General features: G+C 39.3%; 1 protein-coding gene across 1 annotated transcript; it reads left to right on the top strand.

Annotated features, from left to right (window-relative positions):
- Positions 1-1680: 1680 nt before the first annotated feature.
- On the top strand, positions 1681-17540 carry C1H6orf62 (chromosome 1 C6orf62 homolog). Its single transcript, XM_043966526.1, has 5 exons — positions 1681-4101; positions 6181-6357; positions 10807-10929; positions 13664-13798; positions 16190-17540. The coding sequence occupies exons 1-5, from the start codon at positions 3973-3975 to the stop codon at positions 16313-16315; spliced, it is 690 nt and encodes a 229-aa protein (XP_043822461.1). The 5' UTR covers positions 1681-3972; the 3' UTR covers positions 16316-17540.
- Positions 17541-19150: the final 1610 nt, after the last annotated feature.

Below are 19150 nucleotides of genomic sequence, written 5' to 3'. Positions count from 1 at the left end.
GAAAGATACAAAAATAATGACACAGGTCACAGCCCTGGAAGAGTTTAAGAGCTGGTAAAAAGGAGATAGGCTATATGCACTCATATAACTATAACACAAATTAGAATACAATTACGTCTATAAAAGAAGAACAAACTATGTACATTGGGGGTGGGGCGGGATCATAAAATCCTTACCAAAGGTACTGGCTGATAGGATGGATTAAAGTTAAAACGGCTATACCTGTAAAAGTTTAACGTTTTGATTTATGTCAGGGGCTGCAGAAGAGTCTTTCTAGCGGCTGGTAGTTTTGTGTATTAACCCCTGTCTGTTCAGGCTTCTAGTTAGCGTTGTCATTTCAGTGCCTTTACGTAAGAGTCAAGACAACACTGGTTTCTCCACAATAGGAGCTTCATTGAACTTCCGTGGGCTAAAATCCCCTAAAACTACATTCTCTCTCTCCACACCCCCCCCCACCTCCCCACCCCACGCAAAGTTACAGAAGAGTGAAAGGTCAAGATCTTTTTCAAAACTAGTAGGGAAGACGCCACAGAATTTACGGAGAGATGAGATGCGATAAGAGGAAAACAAACAAAAACGGTGGAAGGGCTCCTCCCCGAATTAAACCGCCACAATTTACCTGGGAAAGTGAGATTTGGGGGCTAGTTTCAAGCGCGCCACAGAACTTTAGCCCGGGGCAGAAGGGCGGTGAGGAAAGAAGACCACAGGTTTGGGACTAGGGAGGGACCTAGGACGTCCTTCGTCCCACGCTCCTCCTTCCCCCACCTCTGGGCCTCCTAGTCCGACCCTTCCCATTAAGGCATTTGGGGCTCTGAGAGTGACTTGCCCTAAGGCAGGTAGTAAGTAGGAGAACCCTAATAGGAAACCCGCTCCCGGCTCCCAATCCCGCGCTCTTCCCGCAGGGTTTAGCCCCTTCGGGGCAAAGGGAATGAAGATCTGTGGGCAGTTTGGGTTGGAGCAGTTTCCCTGGAAGATGAGTGATGGAATTGAACTTGGAATATGGTTACAATACGCTTCCCTCCAGTCCCCCCACCTCCGCGGTAGATCCCCTGAGTGGGGTGGGAGCAGTGATTATCTGTTTGGAACTGAAACCTTCTGAGGGGAGAGGGAGGGAATGTCCCCAAGCCTACAGCCGGCCCCCTCTCCTCCCAGTCAGACTTCCTATTTCAGCTGCCAAGCCTAGTCCCGATTACTTTCTTTCCCCTCCCCCAGCCGTCCTCTACAGTTCCATCCGGGTGCTTCGTGGGGGGTGGGGGTGGGGAGAAACTAGGGGTGTTCTGACGTCACTAGGGGGAGGACACTGGAAGCTACACGCGACCTCTTCGAGGGGGAGCAGAGGGAGTGACAGGGAGACCCTTCACGCCCTTTGGAGGAACCATAATGGAAGGGGGTGATATTTTAAATGAATTTCTTCATCTACTAGGTCATTAACTCATGATAGAAGCTTGTTTTACCATGATGTCTTCATTTTATTAAGATATATTTATTTTCTCTGTTTTCACTTTCTCCTTATCATTTTCTTATCCCAAATATCTTACTTCATCCTTGTCTTCCTCCCCCTTTACTCTGGCGATAGTGGTACAGACCGGCGGGACGCGCAGCCGCGGTGGCCTTGGGGCGGCACCGCGGAGGGGCGGGTGACGCAGCGGCCGTCGCTGCCATTTTAAGTTGTTTGTTCTCCTCTCTTCTTCCCTCAAACGCGTTACTGCCCCGGCCCGGGAGGCGCTTGTCGCCGCCGCCGCTTCCGCAACCACCGGTGGGGGTGGGAAAAAAAAAAAGCAAAACCGAGGCTGTGCCACCGTCGACGTCTACCACCCGCTGCTGCTTCAGCCTTTTTTTTTTTTTTTTTAAACTCCCCCATCCTCATCAACCTCGTCCTTCTTTTCCTGAGAGCCCGGAGCCCGCTCGTAGAGGGGAAGAGAGAAGCAAAGAGCCGATGCCCGGACGGGAATAACTTAATTCTTGGGGCTCACTCGGCTGACGGACCTCTTAGCGCAGGGTCCCCTCCCCTCCCCTCCCCCACCGCCAGCGCCATTCCCACCCCCCTCTCTCCTCCTCTTCCCTCTTGTCTTCCTTCTCTTTTCTTCTTGCCTACTCCCCAGTCGCAGCCACCGCCTCCTCCTCAGCTGCCGCCCGGGGTGCCGAGCTAGACTATGGGTCCCAGGTGGGGGCTGAGCGGCGGCAGCAGCGCGGGCGGCCCGGTCACAGTGCGCACTGCAGCAGGGATGGAGGGGCTCAGTTGGCTGGTGGTTTTCTCTTGACATGGCTCCTGCCCGTGCTGCTAGCAGCGCCCCCGCCGCCGCCGCCTCTTCCGCCGCCGCCGCCACCGCTCCGCCCGCAGGCTGCGGCTAAGAAAGCCCGAGCCCATCCCACCCGAGAGAGAAAAGAGAGAGTCGGTCAGTGAGTCCCGGTGTCTGTGGGGACACAGAGGGAAGGGGAGCCCAGCCCAGCCCAGCCAAACTGCCCAAGCCTGCCCCCAGCCCTCATCTGTTTTTGTTTTCCTAAAAGAACAAAAACAATAAAAGAAAATCCTTTCCCAACCTTCCCTGAACCCTAAACCAATACTTGGGAACATGATCTGCCCAACATGAGGGAAAACTAAGTGAAAAGCGGGATTTTTTTAAAAAGGGGGGTGGGGGAGGGTCCTTTTTGTTAAGTTTTTTTATAACAACTTTTATTTTCTTAATTGTTAACTTTTCTTTTTTTTCCATCCACCCCTACTGGGGGCTGGGGGCTGGAATCGCTTCCACGATGAGATGAACGAAACCCCGAGTGACTCTAAATTTCCCGTGGTGCGAGTGAGTCGCTGAGGAAAAGGGGGTGGGGGCGGGGTAGAGGGCAGGTGGTGGCCCTGGCCATTGCCTGGGACGGGAGAGCCAACCTACCCTGCCATGCTCACCCACAGCTAAATCGCACTCCTCTCCACCCAGAGTGAGCAGGGGCTGCAAGTGAGAGGGTCAAGTTCAGTAAGGAACCCTGGGGGAATGTAGCGCACTCTTCACCGGGCTGGGGGAAATCTGGATCCCGGACTTAAATCAGATCTCACCACAGAGCGGGAATAGTAATTAAACGGTATTTCTCTATCCCCTTTCCTCCTGCCATCATGAACCTCCTTGGCAGCAGCTGCAGCCGCCTGAGGGTGAAAATGTGGGTGATGGGGAAGTCGGTAATGACTCCGCTGTTTTTTCTGTTGGCTCCTTTGGGTAACAGCTGCCCGCCCCCGGTGTACACTGTAGTTTATTGCAGGGAAATCCTGTACCTCTCTTCCTTTTCTACCGATTTCGCACTTTCCTCTTTGCTCTCCACCAAGTGTAATCAATAACAAGCACTGGCGATACATAGCAATAGTGAAATCTGAAATACTAACCATAATTAGCTACCACAGCCATGGGTCTGGCTGGGTAAAACCCAATTGGATATTTCAGTTTCATTCACTTACCCTTGGAAAAAAAAAAGGGGGGGGATTAGTTCCCCCTTTACCCTTCTGATCCTCTTCCTTTTTAAACGGGCCAAAAAACCAAACTAACCCCACCAGATGGATTTAACGGATTGGGCTGGTGTTAGCTGCGTTTTATTGTACACCTAAATCTTGATGAAAGGCTTCTAATTTTATTTTTCCCCCTCCCCCTTTATTTTGGCAATTAAGTTGTTTCCCATAAATGTGTGTTCAAAATTTTTGATTCAAACTTTTTCCTCTCTTTCCACCCTTTTCTCCTTCCCTATACCTATCCATTCCAAAAATCTTACTGTCCAAGATACGATTGGATGTCAATTTTTTTTTTGTTAGCCCTCTAATATGATAGTCTCCTAATAATTGCCTGGGGTGCATTTTTTGGGTTACAGCTGTTTTAGCTATTCAGTCATATTAGCAGGAATAAACGACTTGTTTCTGTTGTACTTGAGTCTTAAGAAAAAGTGCCCATAGTTTAGCGACAATTTCCAAAGGCTTTAGTACCACCTGTATTTTACAAAATGGGGGACCCAAACTCCCGGAAGAAACAAGCTCTGAACAGACTTCGTGCTCAGCTTAGAAAGAAAAAAGAATCTCTAGCTGACCAGTTTGACTTCAAGATGTATATTGCCTTTGTATTCAAGGAGAAGGTAAATTAAAACTCTTAAAACTTTTCTTCCATGAACGCTTGGGCTGTAACACGTGTGCATACTAATATTGAAGAAAATTGTTTAAAACTAACATTTCCCCTGATATGTGTTTCTCAGGTCCAAGGTATGTGTAACCTATGAACGTGAATGGTACACATGTACTTTGGTTTGGGGGAAGGAGAGATTTATTCACTTGTAAATCAGTTTTGTGCTATAGAACTTGTAGCATTATTGGAAAGCATTGCTTGTAAGTTTACATATAGTCATATGTAAATTATTGAATATCAGGTTTAAAAGTAACGTGAATTAGAGGTAGAATTATTTGAAGGGACTAATTGGCACCAAAACATTGCTTTACAAAAGCCAATGGCACCTACTTTATGAGAAGGTTCCGAGTGACTGATCCCCGACTTACTATAAGAAAGGAAATATTTCAAGATAGCCATTGCTCCAGAGAAACAAGTAGTATCACAACTGGTTAATATTAAGTTTTTACTCAGAAAACTTTTAAAGAGGAAGGGAAAGAGAAATATGAATTTTACTCAAGAAGCTATACCTCTGAAAATTTTTGAGGCAAGGATTGACATTAGACTTAAGAATACTTTTACTGCCTACCAGGGTTCTTGTGAGAAAAATTATTTGCAGACGTTAAGGTGCTTTATAAATGTCAATTATGCTTAAGTAAGATACTAACCTCATTTATGAGGAGTTTGCTGAAAAGGGCAGACAAAAATTTTGTATAGAAAAACCAATTTTTGAAGGACGGAAAAAAAGGAAGACAAACGTGTTTTTATGGCCAACTTCTAGGGTTGGGCAATAAAAGTTTTGGAATAGCGAATATTCTGAAGTTTAAATACATTATGATTTGGTTTTAAGTATTTTTGTTTAAATTGAATGAAGTTGCATCTTAAGTAAACAGCCACTGTTGAATTTTAAAAACATTATATGGAAAGCTTTATCCTCAGTAACAATGCTGTGAACATAGGCACTTTTAATATTTGTCGAATGTCATGTGTGACAGTGTATTTATGTTTTCTTCGATTTGTTTGTAGACTGTGATCCTATTGGTAAAATAAGATTTGGGTTCCTATTCCCCCCTTACTCCTCAACCAAAAAAAACAGAAAAACAAAAAAAGGGTTCTTGATCCAGGAAGATTAGATACTATATATACAACAGGTTCCAGAACAGTGAATATTAGACACCCCTTTGTTTTGAAGTTCTAGCCTCAAAATTGTTCCAACATAGGTGTTGTTGACTTCCATCACCACCTCCAGTAGTGAAATACAGAAGTGGTATTGAACCTTTCTCTTGGATGATTTCAGCAATAGCTGTTATGTTATGAGATAAATTAGGAATGAAATTGAGACTGAGTACAACCTAGAAGCTAAATTATTAGACCTTGAATTTGTATTTTTACCTAGAAGATGGCTCAAACTCTTCCAGTAATGGATTAACTTTGACCCCTGTGTTGGAAATCTTATCTGGGCTTAACCTGTCACTGAAATGTCTAGGCAATTGCTATGACTGTCATGGTAAATAATTTCCTTGGGGACATGGCATCTTAGCTCTTGAAATAATATTGTAATTCTTTTTAAAAAATAAATATTTTTAAATATTGTAGTTCTTAAATGTGCTACACTTCAGAAGTTGAGTTTTCGTTGGTACTTGCTGTCTAAAAATGTTGACACTTATATGTTTAAGAGGAAAGACCAAAACTGAGCTCTTTGCTAAATAGTAAAAGTTATATGCTTATATGAGTCTTATTTTCCTATTTATAGATGGGGTTTAGATTTGAAATTTTAAGATCAAGTTAAATTCTATTTACTTTGAAGGAGCCAAACTCTTGTCTTGCTAGTAATGTGAGCTTATTTTAGTGAAAATGGAGAAATGTTAGGGACTAAAGTTAACTGAGGAAAAATAAAATCTGTTAATGGTTTTTCTTAAAAGTCATTTTCTTTTGCAAACAATCTAAGAATGTTGCTGTTTTAGGAAGGTTGTGCATCACACTAAAATTTTAACTGGCAGTTATCTAATCAGGTGTAGCTGAAAACTTTAATATAAAAATGTTTATTTTTTAGAAGAAAAAATCAGCACTTTTTGAAGTGTCTGAAGTGATACCAGTCATGACGAACAATTATGAAGAAAATATTCTGAAAGGTGTGCGAGATTCCAGCTATTCCTTGGAAAGTTCCATAGAACTTTTGCAGAAGGATGTAGTACAGCTCCATGCTCCCCGCTACCAGTCCATGCGAAGGGTGAGAGCCTTATTTTTTTCCTTGTGCTTGTCTTGATGGGTAGTTTTAGAGGTAATTTGATTAAAATAAAAATATTTTAAAATGGAAATAGCTACTTTGGCTATGAATTTTTTGCAATAAACATCATTATATCATAACTCTTAAGAGCAAACTGACAGATTGACCTTGAATCAACTTTTGAGTATTTAGTATAACTTGAAATTCAGGTTATTTCACAACTCTCATTGGGCCAACTTAAGCTGTGGTAAACCTTGTTAGTGGTCAATTAAAAGCAAGTGAGTTTTAATTTTTAATTTCTATTTGCCCTTGGGGCATTATTGTCTGCTAGTTCTTAGATAGCTTTCTAAACTTGGAGAGAGGTGGGTTTTTCCCTGTCCAGTGTCTGCAGTTGCCATTCTATGCATGTAGATAGCCAAATATATTTTGTATTTAGAGTGAACCAGTTTCATATTTGTGCAAATACTACTTTTGGGAAATCACTTACATTGCATTTATCAGTTGACTAATATATTTTATAAGTGCAAAGACTATGGTAGTATACCAAAATCTAAGATGCCTTTTTTTCCCTTTTTCTCCCCCTATAAGCATGAATCTTGTGTGTTCAGCCTCCTTTTGTAACTAGTATACTTACTAGTTTTAAAGTCCTCATTGTTTTTTGTTTTTGTATTATTATTATTTTTTTTTAGTGAGGCAATTGGAGTTAAGTGACTTGCCCAGGGTCACACAGCTAGTATGTGTTAAGTGTCTGAGGCCGCATTTGAACTCAGGTACTCCTGACTCCAGGGCCAGTGCTCTATCCACTGCACCACCCAGCTGCCCCCTTCATTGGTTTTTAATTTAGATGTCAGTCATGCACACAAGACCTTAGGTTCTAAATTGAAAATCCACTTACAGTATTATGTTCCTATAATAAAAAGAAAGGGCCCCCTTATGTAGTGGATAGAGGGCAAGGTCTTAAGAGTCCAGACACTTGGTTTCAAGTACTGTCTCTGATAGTATTAGCTTTGAGATCCTTAACCCACTTTAACTCGATTTGGTGCCCCAGAGCAACTCTGTAACTGGAAGTTACTGATCTTTATCAGTGAAGAGTTTCCATTTTTGGTGTACCAATGGATAAAGTCAGTTCTGGAAACTGCTCTCTATCCCCAAATAAATAAAAACTTTATACTCACAAGAGTTTTTTGATGGATGGGTAAAGAGCTTACCTTCTTTTCAGGGCAAAAAAAATAATGATCTGGGGACTCAGTCTTTTTCAAACTTTTTAACTCTTCAGCACATGTAAAAATTTATAAAGTATTGATGGTTTATCTGGATTGGGAGAAAGAGTCTCTATTCCCATTAAGATTGTGGCTGGGTATGAAATAAGTCTTTAATAGTCCTTCTGAATAGTACCTACTGAAACTGATAAATGCTTTCTCATTCATTATTTGTAACTCTTGTCCATACCTTGTTGACAACCTTCCCATAAAATTGCCTGAAGAAGAGCCACTTGGTGTACTGGGAGCCTTTCCTTCCTGCTCACCTTAAAAAAATTTTTTTTTTAATCAGTCCTTTTTATAATTGGATTTTTATTTTTAATTTAAACATCAGAAATAACATACACACAGCAGAACACAGAGGTTCCATATGGAACTGTTGTCATTTCATAATGCATACTTTAACATTTGTTTATTAGATTTTGAGTTTCAAATTTTTCTCCTTCCCTTCCCTCACCCCTTCCCAAGACAGAAAACAATCTGATATAGGTTATATATGTACAATCACATTAAACATATTTTTGCATTAGTCAATATAATGTATACTTTTTAAAAAAATTTTTTTAGACTTTTAAGCATTTATTAAGGAGCATAAGAATTTGGTGAAGAGAGAAAGAGGCCTAGATGACTACATCTATCTTTCTCAGGGAGCCACCATTTCTAGCTCTGCTCCCCATGAGGTCTTGGCGAAAGAGCTAATGTATACTTTTAAAAGCATAATAAATTCAGTTATTTTCAAAGCTGTTCTGTTTGTGCTTCCTTTTTCTTTGCATTCTTAAAAAAATTTCAGTGGTTCCTTATTTTTGGTATTACTGTTGCCAACTCTCCCCACTTCCAGTTCCAAATTAAGAAAGAACCACCCTTGTAACAATAAGCATAATCAAGCAAAACAAATCCACATAGTAGCCATGTTTGGGGGAAAAAAATGTTTGTCTCCTGTACCTTGTGTTCATCACCTCTCTTTCATGTTTTATCATGAGTCCTGGAGACATGGTTAGTAATTGCAATAATGAGTGTCATTTGAAAATTTTCTTTGCAGTATTATTGGCCACGTGTAAATTGTTCTCCTGGTTCTTTCTATTCACTCAGAGTTTGTACTGCTTGGGATTTTCTAAAATCATCACTTTTACAGTGAGACAGTATTTTATTATATTCCCCATACATTAATTTGCCATTCTTCAGTTGTCTAAAAGACAGTCTAAGGCACCACTTTTTTTTATTTTAGTTCTCTGCTTTAAAAATTTTTTTTACTCTTGGGAAGTCTTTCTCTTTTTTGGGGGGTGGGGCAGGGCAGTGAGGGTTAAGTGATTTGCCCAGAGTCACAAAGTAAGTGTCAGGTGTCCAAGGCCAGATTTGAACTCAGGTCCTCTTTCTCTTGACATTGAATGTATATCAGTCAGATACTTGGTTTGTTCATTTATTCCTTGCTTTTACTGCAGGCCCTACCCACCTCTTGTACATTTTTCTACCTTTTCTCATACATTTTTCTACCTTTTCTCTGTAATTGTGTGGTAGTATGTGCTGGTTTACTATGTAGCTTTCTATCGTCCTTTGGATAAATTACAACTTTAATTCTTCAGAGAACATTTAGTGAAACCTGATGTGCCATTGAATGAGCAGTCCAGATTGTTAATCTATGTTTTGACCGACTTCAAATAGATAATGAATTTGGCCAAGAATTGAAGAGGAGGAAACAGGGTTGAATTAGGGATGGGAGGGAGGTGGGGGCAAGGGGAGAAGGACAGAGGATGGATATGTGATTTCATTAGTGTAGGGAGCAAGGAGAGCTCCCTCAACCGGTGCAGGTTGGGATTCTCTCTGTAACTTAACCACCCAGTGAGCTCTAGTAAAGTCTCTTAAGATAAAGTCACTTGTCTAGAGACATAAAATTAGTGTGTATCTAAGATAGAACTTGAACCTGTCTCTTTCTGGTTTCTGTTGTACTAATTGCCTCTTTTTCATAGGAAAAAAACCACTATAAGTGGGTGTTAAATTTAGATCCATAATCAAGCTTTTCAGTCCTTCCAGTCATGTCTGACTCTTTGTGACCCCATTAGGATATTAACTTCTGGAAACAAAGGCTATGTTCTTTAACACTAATATTTGTCTGGTGATGCTTTGTAGCTTTGAAACATGAACTAGCACTCAGGCTAGGCTTTGTTGATAAGGAGTGGAAGAAGGATACCGTTGTGCATGTAGAATTCTGAAATGAAAGCTTAGTTACAAAATAGCACTGTACCTGGCACACAGTAGGTACTTAATAAATTGTTGCTAGTTGACTAACTCTAAAGGGGCAGTTCATATTAGAAACCACAGATCGCCTATGTTCATCAGGAACCTTGAGCTAGGTTATGATTTAGAAATACTGGACTAAACTTTATTGTTTTGTGTATAAATTTTTTACTTTCTCCCAGTGCCTCATAAAATGTTCTGTAAATAGTACTTAATACATTTATTGCTGCCAGTTCTGTCTGACTCTTCCATGATCCCATTTGGGGTTTTCTTGGCAAAGATATTAATTAGAGTGATTTGTCATTTCTTCAGGTCTTTTTACAGATGAGGAACTAGGGCAAACAGAGTTAAGTGACTTGCCCAGGGTCACCTAGCCAGTAAGTGTCTGAGGTTAGATTTGAATTTGGGTCCTTCTGACTCCAGGCCCAGCATTCTGTGCCACCAAACTGCCTGACATGTTATTAAACTTATGTTTAAGTCACATTAAATAGTAAATGGAGTAAAAGTGATAACACTGAAAGTCTAATCTGGAGAAGATAGCTATAGATGTGATTTAGAGAAAGTTGCTTGCCTCCATACTCTTGAATAGAGATAGACTACTACTGTGTTCAGACACAGTGTGGGTATGCTCAGATACTAAATTACCTGACTTGCCTATAGGTTTTGTGGTAAAACATAAGTGGCATTAGTATGTGAACTCTTACATTAATATATAGCCTTACTAACTTTTAAAATTTATAAACCTATATGTTCTTTTTTTTTTTTTTTTTGGTGAGGCAGTTGGGGTTAAGTGACTTGCCCAGGGTCACACAGCTAGTAAGTGTCAAGGGTCTGAGGCCGGATCTGAACTCAGGTCTTCCTGACTCCAGGGCCGGTGCTCTATCCACTGCGCCACCTAGCTGCCCCAAACCTATATGTTTTAACAAAAGTGACAACTTAATGTTTTCCATCTTTTGTATAGGATGTAATTGGCTGTACTCAGGAGATGGATTTCATTCTTTGGCCACGGAATGATATTGAGAAGATTGTCTGTCTCCTGTTTTCTAGGTGGAAAGGATCTGATGAGCCCTTCAGGCCTGTTCAGGTATTTTTATTTCTAAAATTCTTTGAAACAATAAAGTACAAGTGCCTTGATTAAACAGTAAAATATTTTTTGGATTGAGTAATGCTTTGTGTAAATTAGGAACAGCTTTGTGGGATAAAGTAATAACATTTAGAAAGGGAGTACAATATTTGAAAATTTTAAAAGAAAAGCCTGAGATAGGAAATAGTGTCTGATTTGTCATAAATACGTCTTCATAGATGAAGGAGAATAGGGAACAACTTTTTTCCTTGAAGAAGAAAAAAAAAATAGGTCTTCTTTAGGCAGAGGACAGTGACCAGTTGCTGATACATATTACTGTAGTTGTCATTGATAGAAATATTTGTCTGAAAAGTACCTACTCATGTCTGAGGAGATTGGATTATTTGTAGGCCCTTTCTGGAGGGAGCAGTGCTTATCTAAATATGAGAATGTTGGACCTAAAAAGGGGGGTTCAGAAAATATGGGTGCTTGTTAATAGAAAGAATAATTACAAATGAAATGTAATTCTCAGAACAAGCTTACAGTATAAGAGAGACTGGTACATTGAAGTTGTCACTGATAAGATGTTAGATGGGTGATGAAACAAGGATATCCAATAAACAGACTAAGATTTAATTTTTTTGTTTGTTTGTTTTTGTGAGGCAATTGGGGTTAAGTGACTTGCCCAGGGTCACATAGCTAGTGAGTGTCAAGGGTCTGAAGCCAGATTTAAACTCAGGTCTTCCTGACTCCAGGGCCGGTGCTCTATCCACTGCGCCACCTAGCTGCCCTGACTAAGATTGAATTTTATGGGCTGCTGGGGAAGTTTAACACTCAAAGGGATTAATCAGCTTGGTTCAGCAGCTTAGACAAAGATGAAAAAAAAAACAACTAAATTGTCATCTTGAGAGTTCCATAGATAATTGCTGACATCATGATTTATTTTTGGCAGATTTGAATAACCTTAAATTTAGTAAGGTGATTTAAAGTATGTATTTTAATACAGGGGGTGAAGGAAATTTAAATATTGATGGTTTATTGATATATAGGTTACAGAAAGAAAAGTAGACTCAATTTCAAAATCTTTTGAGATGATGTTAAAAATTTGAGACTTTCATTGAGATACAACACAGCAGCATTTGAAAAATTAGGCTTGGCACATGTAGTGCCCCAGTATATATATTGCTTCAACCTTTAATTCCAGAATTCAATAGAACATGGCCAATTTTCTTTATTATACAGGGTGGGCCAAAAGTCATGATGTTTTTTTTTGTTGTTTGGTGGGGCAATGTGAGTTAAGTGACTTGCCCAGGGTCACACAGTGTCAAGTGTCTGAGGCCAGATTTGAACTCAGGTCCTCCTGAATCCAGGGCGCATGCTTTATCCACTGTACCACCTAGCTGCATCTTAATAACTTAAATTTTTTTTGAAATTTTTCACCTTTTATGAGATTTGAATTTTTTTAATACATAATATAAATTGATTTCATATATATACTGTATATGATGCTATGGTATTATAAATTCAAAACAAAAAATAAAGACGTTATTAAATATTGAAACCCCTTCATGGCTTTTGGCCCATTGTATATTTTTAAACTCCAGTACTTTACAAGAGGAATGACTGCAAGATTTGATATTTTTAATTTGAGATCGAACATGGAATGAGGTAGGTTTTTTTTAACTTGAAGAAACAGCTTTTTTCTGTCTGTCCATATACATACACATTCAACACTGAAGCTATAGCAATGTAATGACAGTATAAAATGTGATTGTATTAGGGTAGTGGATTTGGAGTTAGAGCTTGAAAAGTATATTTGATATTTACTTTAGCCCTCTCATTGAAGAAAGTGAAGCCCAGAGTTAGAAAATGACTTTCCCACTTAAATAACCAGAACTGGAGTTCAGGTTCTCAAGTTTGAACCTAAAAACCAGCCTTAAAAAGGGAATAAAAGATGTGTAGTATTAACTCAGTCTTTCATATTAGGAATCCATGCCCCAAATTCCTAATTTCCTTTAACTTGATATATAAATGTTTTAAGCATGAATTTAAGCTTTAAGTATCTAAATTAGCCTTTGTTACCTAGGTCTCAGCAAAGCATTTGATAAAATCATTCATGTTAACTTTGTGGATAGGAATAGATGTGAACTAGAAGGTAGTACATTTGGGTAAATTTGGGATTGGTTGAATGACTAGATCCAAAGTGGAATCCAAAATAAATTAAATAGCTCGATGTCACTTTGAGAGAACGTATTTACTGAAGTACTCTTAAGGACCTATCCTTGCTTGGTTTTATACACTCAACAATTATGAATGACATGGTTGAAATATAGATGGTATGCTTATTTAATTTCTAGGCAACACAAAGCTTTGGAAAGGGATGCTTGGTTGTGATAAAAGGGTAGATTTCCTATTCAAGAATGGAATGCTTTGGGAGGTGTATGTTCTGTCTTAACACATTTCATCTAGCCTTCACTTTGGAATAAGCACAGCTTGGACCAGATTGTATCTCAATTTCCTTTTGACTTTAAAACTTTGTTTAGTAGAGCCAGAATTTTATCCCAGGCCCTCTGACCCAAATATAGTGTTGCTTTCTGCTATGTTATAGTACCTTTTTTAAAACACTTTTTTGTTTGATTTATCAGATGATTTTCTTAACCCCGCTTTTTTTTAGGCACCTTATTTATAACTGTTTACCATTAAAATGGACTGTAATGTATGATTATGGTTTTACAACAATATCCTTGTCATATAGGCCAAGTTTGAATTTTATCACGGTGACTACGAAAAACAGTTTCTGCATGTACTGAGCCGAAAGGACAAGACTGGAATTGTTGTCAACAATCCTAACCAGTCAGTGTTTCTCTTCATTGACAGACAGCACTTGCAGGTAAATAACAGCTGATTCTGAAAGCTGGCCCTGAAAGTAATATCTTTTTTTTGTTGTTTTTTGTTTTTTATTTTTGCGGGGCAATGAGGGTTAAGTGACTTGCCCAGGGTCACACAGCTAGTTAAGTGTCAAGTGTCTGAGCTGGATTTGAACTCAGATCCTCCTAAATCCAAGGCCAGTGCTTTATCCACTGCGCCACCTAGCTGCCCCCGAAAGTAATATCTTGTTACCATTAAGCAACCTAGTTGCCCCTAGTTTTTGAAAATTTAGAGTAGAAACTTTTCAAGTCCTAACATTTGGTAAGTTGCATTGTTGTCATTTTTTTTGTCTATCCAAATCATTTCATTTCTAGAGCCTTCATATTGACTAATGTTTATCCGTTTTTACTGTTCGTAATTAATTCTAAAATTATTCTCCAGTAGCCATTTCATAATTGAAAGTCCTCTAGTTTTGATTTCTAGTAACCTCATTTTGTTGCTGTGTAAATTTTTTTGTTTTATAGATATTATTCAGTAAACCAGTCTTTATTAAGTGCCTTTATGTCAGGCGCTATATGCCATCACTAAGCTAACCACAAGGGATGCAGAGAAAGACAGAAATAATTGCCCTTGCCCTCAAGGAGTTCACATTTTAATGGGGGACCCAGCATGTAAATAGTTACCAATATAGTTATCTACTGAGTAGATGGGAAGTAATCTAGGAGGAAAAGGGACTTGCAGGGAAAACCTGGAAAAGCCTCCTGTAGAAAGAAGGTAGAATTTGAACTGAGTCTTGAAGAAGGCTAGGGAAGCTAAGTCGTGGAAGTGAGGAGAAAGAACATTCCATGTATAGGGGATAACAGGTACAAAGTAAGTGTTGTGAGATAGACAGTAAATAGGCCAGTGTGGCTATAGTAGAGTTCATGGAGGGGAGTAAATAAAGTGTAAGAGAAGTAGAATAGTAGGGAGGTACCAGAACTTAGAAAAAGCTTTAAATGCTAACAGAACATTATTTTATATTTGCTCCTGGAGGTAATAGGGACATGTGGTCATAGTTACACTTTAGGAAAATCACTTTGGGAGCTCTATAAGAGATGGGCTGGAGTGGGGAGATACTTGAAGCAGAGAGACCGATGAAAATGGTATTGTAGTAGTCCAGGTGAGAAAGATAAGAGAAAAGGAGATGTATATGAGAAAGAATGGGAATGACACTGAAGCTGAGAGCCTAGATGACTAGGAGGAGGGTAGTATCTTCATATCAGTAAGAGGGAAGTTTTAAAGAGAGGAGGGTTTTAAGAGAAGGGGAATGAGTTTTGTTTTGGACATGATGAGTAGGACCTCAAAAGGCTGTGACATGGGACTGTAATTCAAGAGAGACTGGAGCTGGTATATAGATTAGGGAACCCATCTGTGTTATTAGTATTAGTATGGGGTGAAAAAAGAAGGCCAACAACAGCCTTAGTTAAGGAGTGTGAAGTAGATGAAGATTCATCAAAGCAGATTGAAGGAGCAGCAGTCAGATAAATTGTGTCCTGGTCTCTTCCTTTCTCTCCCCTCCCCCAAGAAGCTGATGTCTTGACTTGCAGTGAATTGGATTTAAGTGAGGGAGGGCTGTGCAAAGTCACCTCCCTCACTCTTTCCTACAGAGCCATCTAAGTCTAGTGGCAAGATATTCATCAGGACTATTGGAGATGGCCCTTCACGTTTGAGGCAGTCGGGTTCAGTGACTTGCCCAGGGTCACGCAGCTAGTATTGTCAGAGTGTCTGAGGCTGGATTTGAACTTGGGTCCTCCTGACTCTAGGGCTAGTGCTCTATCCACTGTACCACTTAGCTGCCCAGTCAGATAAATAGGAGAACCAGGACAAACCAATATCAAGAAAATCCAGAGATAAGAGTATCTAGGAGAAGAGGATGAAGCAAATGCTGCTTCATGAATGAGGATGATTTTTTGGTTTGTTTTTTGGGGGGGAAGGCAATGAGGGTTAAGTGACTAGCCCAGGGTCACACAGCTAGTAAATGTCAAGTGTCTAGGGCCAGATTTGAATTCAGGTCCTCCTGAGTCCAGGGGCAGTACTTTATCCACTGTACCACCTAGCTGCCCCTGAAGCAAATGCTACTTCATCTGAGGATTAAGAAAAAATAATTAGATTAAGCAATTAAGAGATCATTAATAACTTTGGTGAGAACAGTTTCTGTGGAATGATGAGGTTGGAAGCCAAGCTGTTGTGGGTTCCATCCTTTGGACTAGATAGTAATTTAAGGCCAGGACAAAATAGTAACTTCTTTGGTGTCAAGGTCAGCACTACACAGATTTAACAAATCTGATTTACATGTTTTTCTTATACCATGAGGAGTTTGAACTCCATTAAAAAAAAAGCAAAACAAATAAAAAACCATTTCTTTCTTTTCCAGACTCCAAAAAACAAAGCTACAATCTTCAAGTTATGCAGCATCTGCCTGTACCTGCCACAGGAACAGCTCACCCACTGGGCGGTTGGCACCATTGAGGATCACCTCCGCCCTTATATGCCAGAATAGAGTACTGGCCAGCAAAATGGGAAAGATCACAGAATGCAGCAGCGATTTTTTTCTTGTTTTCTTACCATTTTATTCTTTCAGAGTTTAGAAGAAAATGGACTCATGCACAGAACACTATACATTGTGAAACTTCTTCATCCTGGATCTTTCTTTTATCATTTGTATCTCGGAACTTAAAAAAAAAAGATGTCTTCTGCATGGACCTTGTGAAAGAAGATGCTTTGCATATTTCTGCATTGCATCAGCATCTTACTAAAATGTGAAATGAAAGGACTGTTGTACACTGAAATGCTTAAATGTATCTGAAAGCACAAGGTGAAATTCATTTGTGATGGTCTTCCCATTTGTGCTGGTTATGCCTCCCCAACATTTTGTCATCAGTATTCAGAGGGTGAGAAGTGAATGTAACAGGTATATACATTTTTTTTAAAAAGCAGCCTTAGCTTGCTGTAATCAGTTCTAGACCACTGTCCAATTCATTCTAATGAACAGAAATGGTTGCTACAATAGTAGTGGGGAAAGAAATCTCACATGAAAAAAGAATCTCATTCATTGTAGGCATTTTTGCCTCTTATTTTTGCTGGGTCATGTTTCATTTCCTAGCATTTCAATGTGTCTTTTTCAGATCTCTTTCCCCAAGTTGCTGTGTAAAAAGGGTATTCTGCTGAGTGGATAAAGTTATACACATTAAAGCAGACCTGGAGTCTGAAGTAGCTTAAAGCAGCTGTTAAAACGAAGACAAAATATATTTATAGCTGCAAAAACCATACGTGATAGAATTTTTGTTTTCTTGAAGAGATGACACTTTTTTTAAAAAAGCTGGTAAATTGTGCAGGAAATACTGGTTTCTAAAATGTCATAAAAACCCAGTAAGGTTTTTTTTTTTTAAGTAGAAATTATAAAACAGTTGTGATCTTAAATTGTAAAATAGTGTTTTTGGAGTGTCAAAGTTGGTTCTGACAGAACATATTTTGTTAAGATTGTGCAATGAACCTAAGGAAGACTACTGTATAGGGTTTTTTTTTCTGTTTTTTTTGTTGTTATTTTGTTTCTGTTTTTGTTTTTAATGAAGAAGGCTTTGCTTAAGGGTTAAGTACTTTATTGGAGTAAATCTGTATAAGCCTGCTCCCTTGGGGTAAAAACTAGTGCTTACCTGTTTTAAATTTATATTTAGCTTTTGTTTGGAATTGGAAAAAAGAGATCTAAATAAAATAGGTGAAAGCTACCTGACTTTGTATTCATGTGAAACACAGTGGGTTGGTTATGGCCAATAGTTTGAGAGGCAGGCTGGCTTGAAAGCTCCCATAAAAGCCATGAATAGTTGGGTTTAAGTCTTGGTTTCTGATTTATACTGGCTGTATATGACTGGGCAAGTCACTGGACTTCTCAGTTTCCTTGCAGCTTTCTAAGACTGAACTTGCAAATCACTATTGATAGATGTTTGCTCACTGAAAGTTCTCTTCACCATTGAAATCAGGCCAGTCCCGGTTCCTCTCAATTTCCACACTATAGGCTTAGATGAATTTTCTCTTTTACTGTTATTTATATGATGCTTTATAAAAATGACTGGGTCCTCACAACACTGAGGAAAATGCTATTACAGATGAGAAGTAGGCTGACAAGTTAAAATGATTTGTCCAGTATGATACACTTAGCACATGAAACAGATTTGAACTTGGATTTTTCTTACTCCAAGGCTAAAACTCCATCTTTTCAGCCTGAGAAAATTTGTGATGCTGGCCATAATGAACATAACTCTGTTATCTCAACTATTAACATCTCATTTTAGACACAGTATTTTCTAAGTTTCACATTTAAAGTGAAATAAGAATGATTGTAACTAAATTTTGCTATATATTCAAATAGCTGCTTTTCTGCTAAAGTAGGAAAGCAATTCATAAATCTAGTATTAAAGGCTTTAGAGAGCCTGTCTTGACTAGGCACCCTAACAAAAGTATTGATTCCAAAAGTATAGGATTCCTTTGTCAGTTAATGAATTTAAGTTGAAGCTCAAATAGTCACATTTCCTTAAGAACTACCTGTAACAAGGTTTAATTTATTGTAGGAATGAGATTTTTGAACTTGCTAGTTGGTACTGTTAAGGAGACATTTATGTAATTCCCAACATATAGATTTAATGGAGAAGTCGATAGTAGGCTATGGGGACAAAACTCAAAAATCTGCTTTTCCTGTATATGCTGAGGGAGATAGGGTTTTTTGTTTTTTTGTAGGGCAATGAGGATTAAGTGACTTGCTGAGGGTCACACAGCTAGTGTCAAGTGTCTGAGGCCAAATTTGAACTCAGGTCTTCCTGAATCCAAGGCCAGTGCTTTATCCACTGCGCCACCTAGCTGCCCCTGGGAGATAGGGTTTTATAACAACCTAGCTACTATCAGTGAAAGGCATTTTTGACTTGATGCCCTTGAGGCATTCTACATAAGGTGTGAAATCCCTTTTTTTTTTTTTTTTGGTGTGGCAATAGGAGTTAAGTGACTTGCCTAGGGTCACACAGCTAGTTAGTGTCAAGTGTCTGAGGCCAGATTGAACTCAGGTCCTCCTGACTCCAGGGCCCGTGCTCTATCCTAGCTGCCTGTGAAATCCATTTTTTAATGGTATCCTATGCCTGGCACACTTGCAATTTTTATCTTCCATTAAAGCTATTTGTATTTTTTTTTGAGTCCTATAAGCTTGAGAGGTTTTAGAACTAAACGCTTACATACGTTTGTTTAAAACTAAGCTCCATTTTATGGCACCCCACCAGTGTATTCTCTGCTGGAGGTACTGGTTCAACTTTAGATACATGGTCTTTGCTTTTGAGTAGCTTTCACAGAATTT

This window comes from Dromiciops gliroides, chromosome 1 (genome assembly GCF_019393635.1).
Source record: "Dromiciops gliroides isolate mDroGli1 chromosome 1, mDroGli1.pri, whole genome shotgun sequence".
Taxonomy (NCBI): domain Eukaryota; kingdom Metazoa; phylum Chordata; class Mammalia; order Microbiotheria; family Microbiotheriidae; genus Dromiciops; species Dromiciops gliroides.
This window is presented reverse-complemented; position numbering and strand designations above follow the sequence as displayed.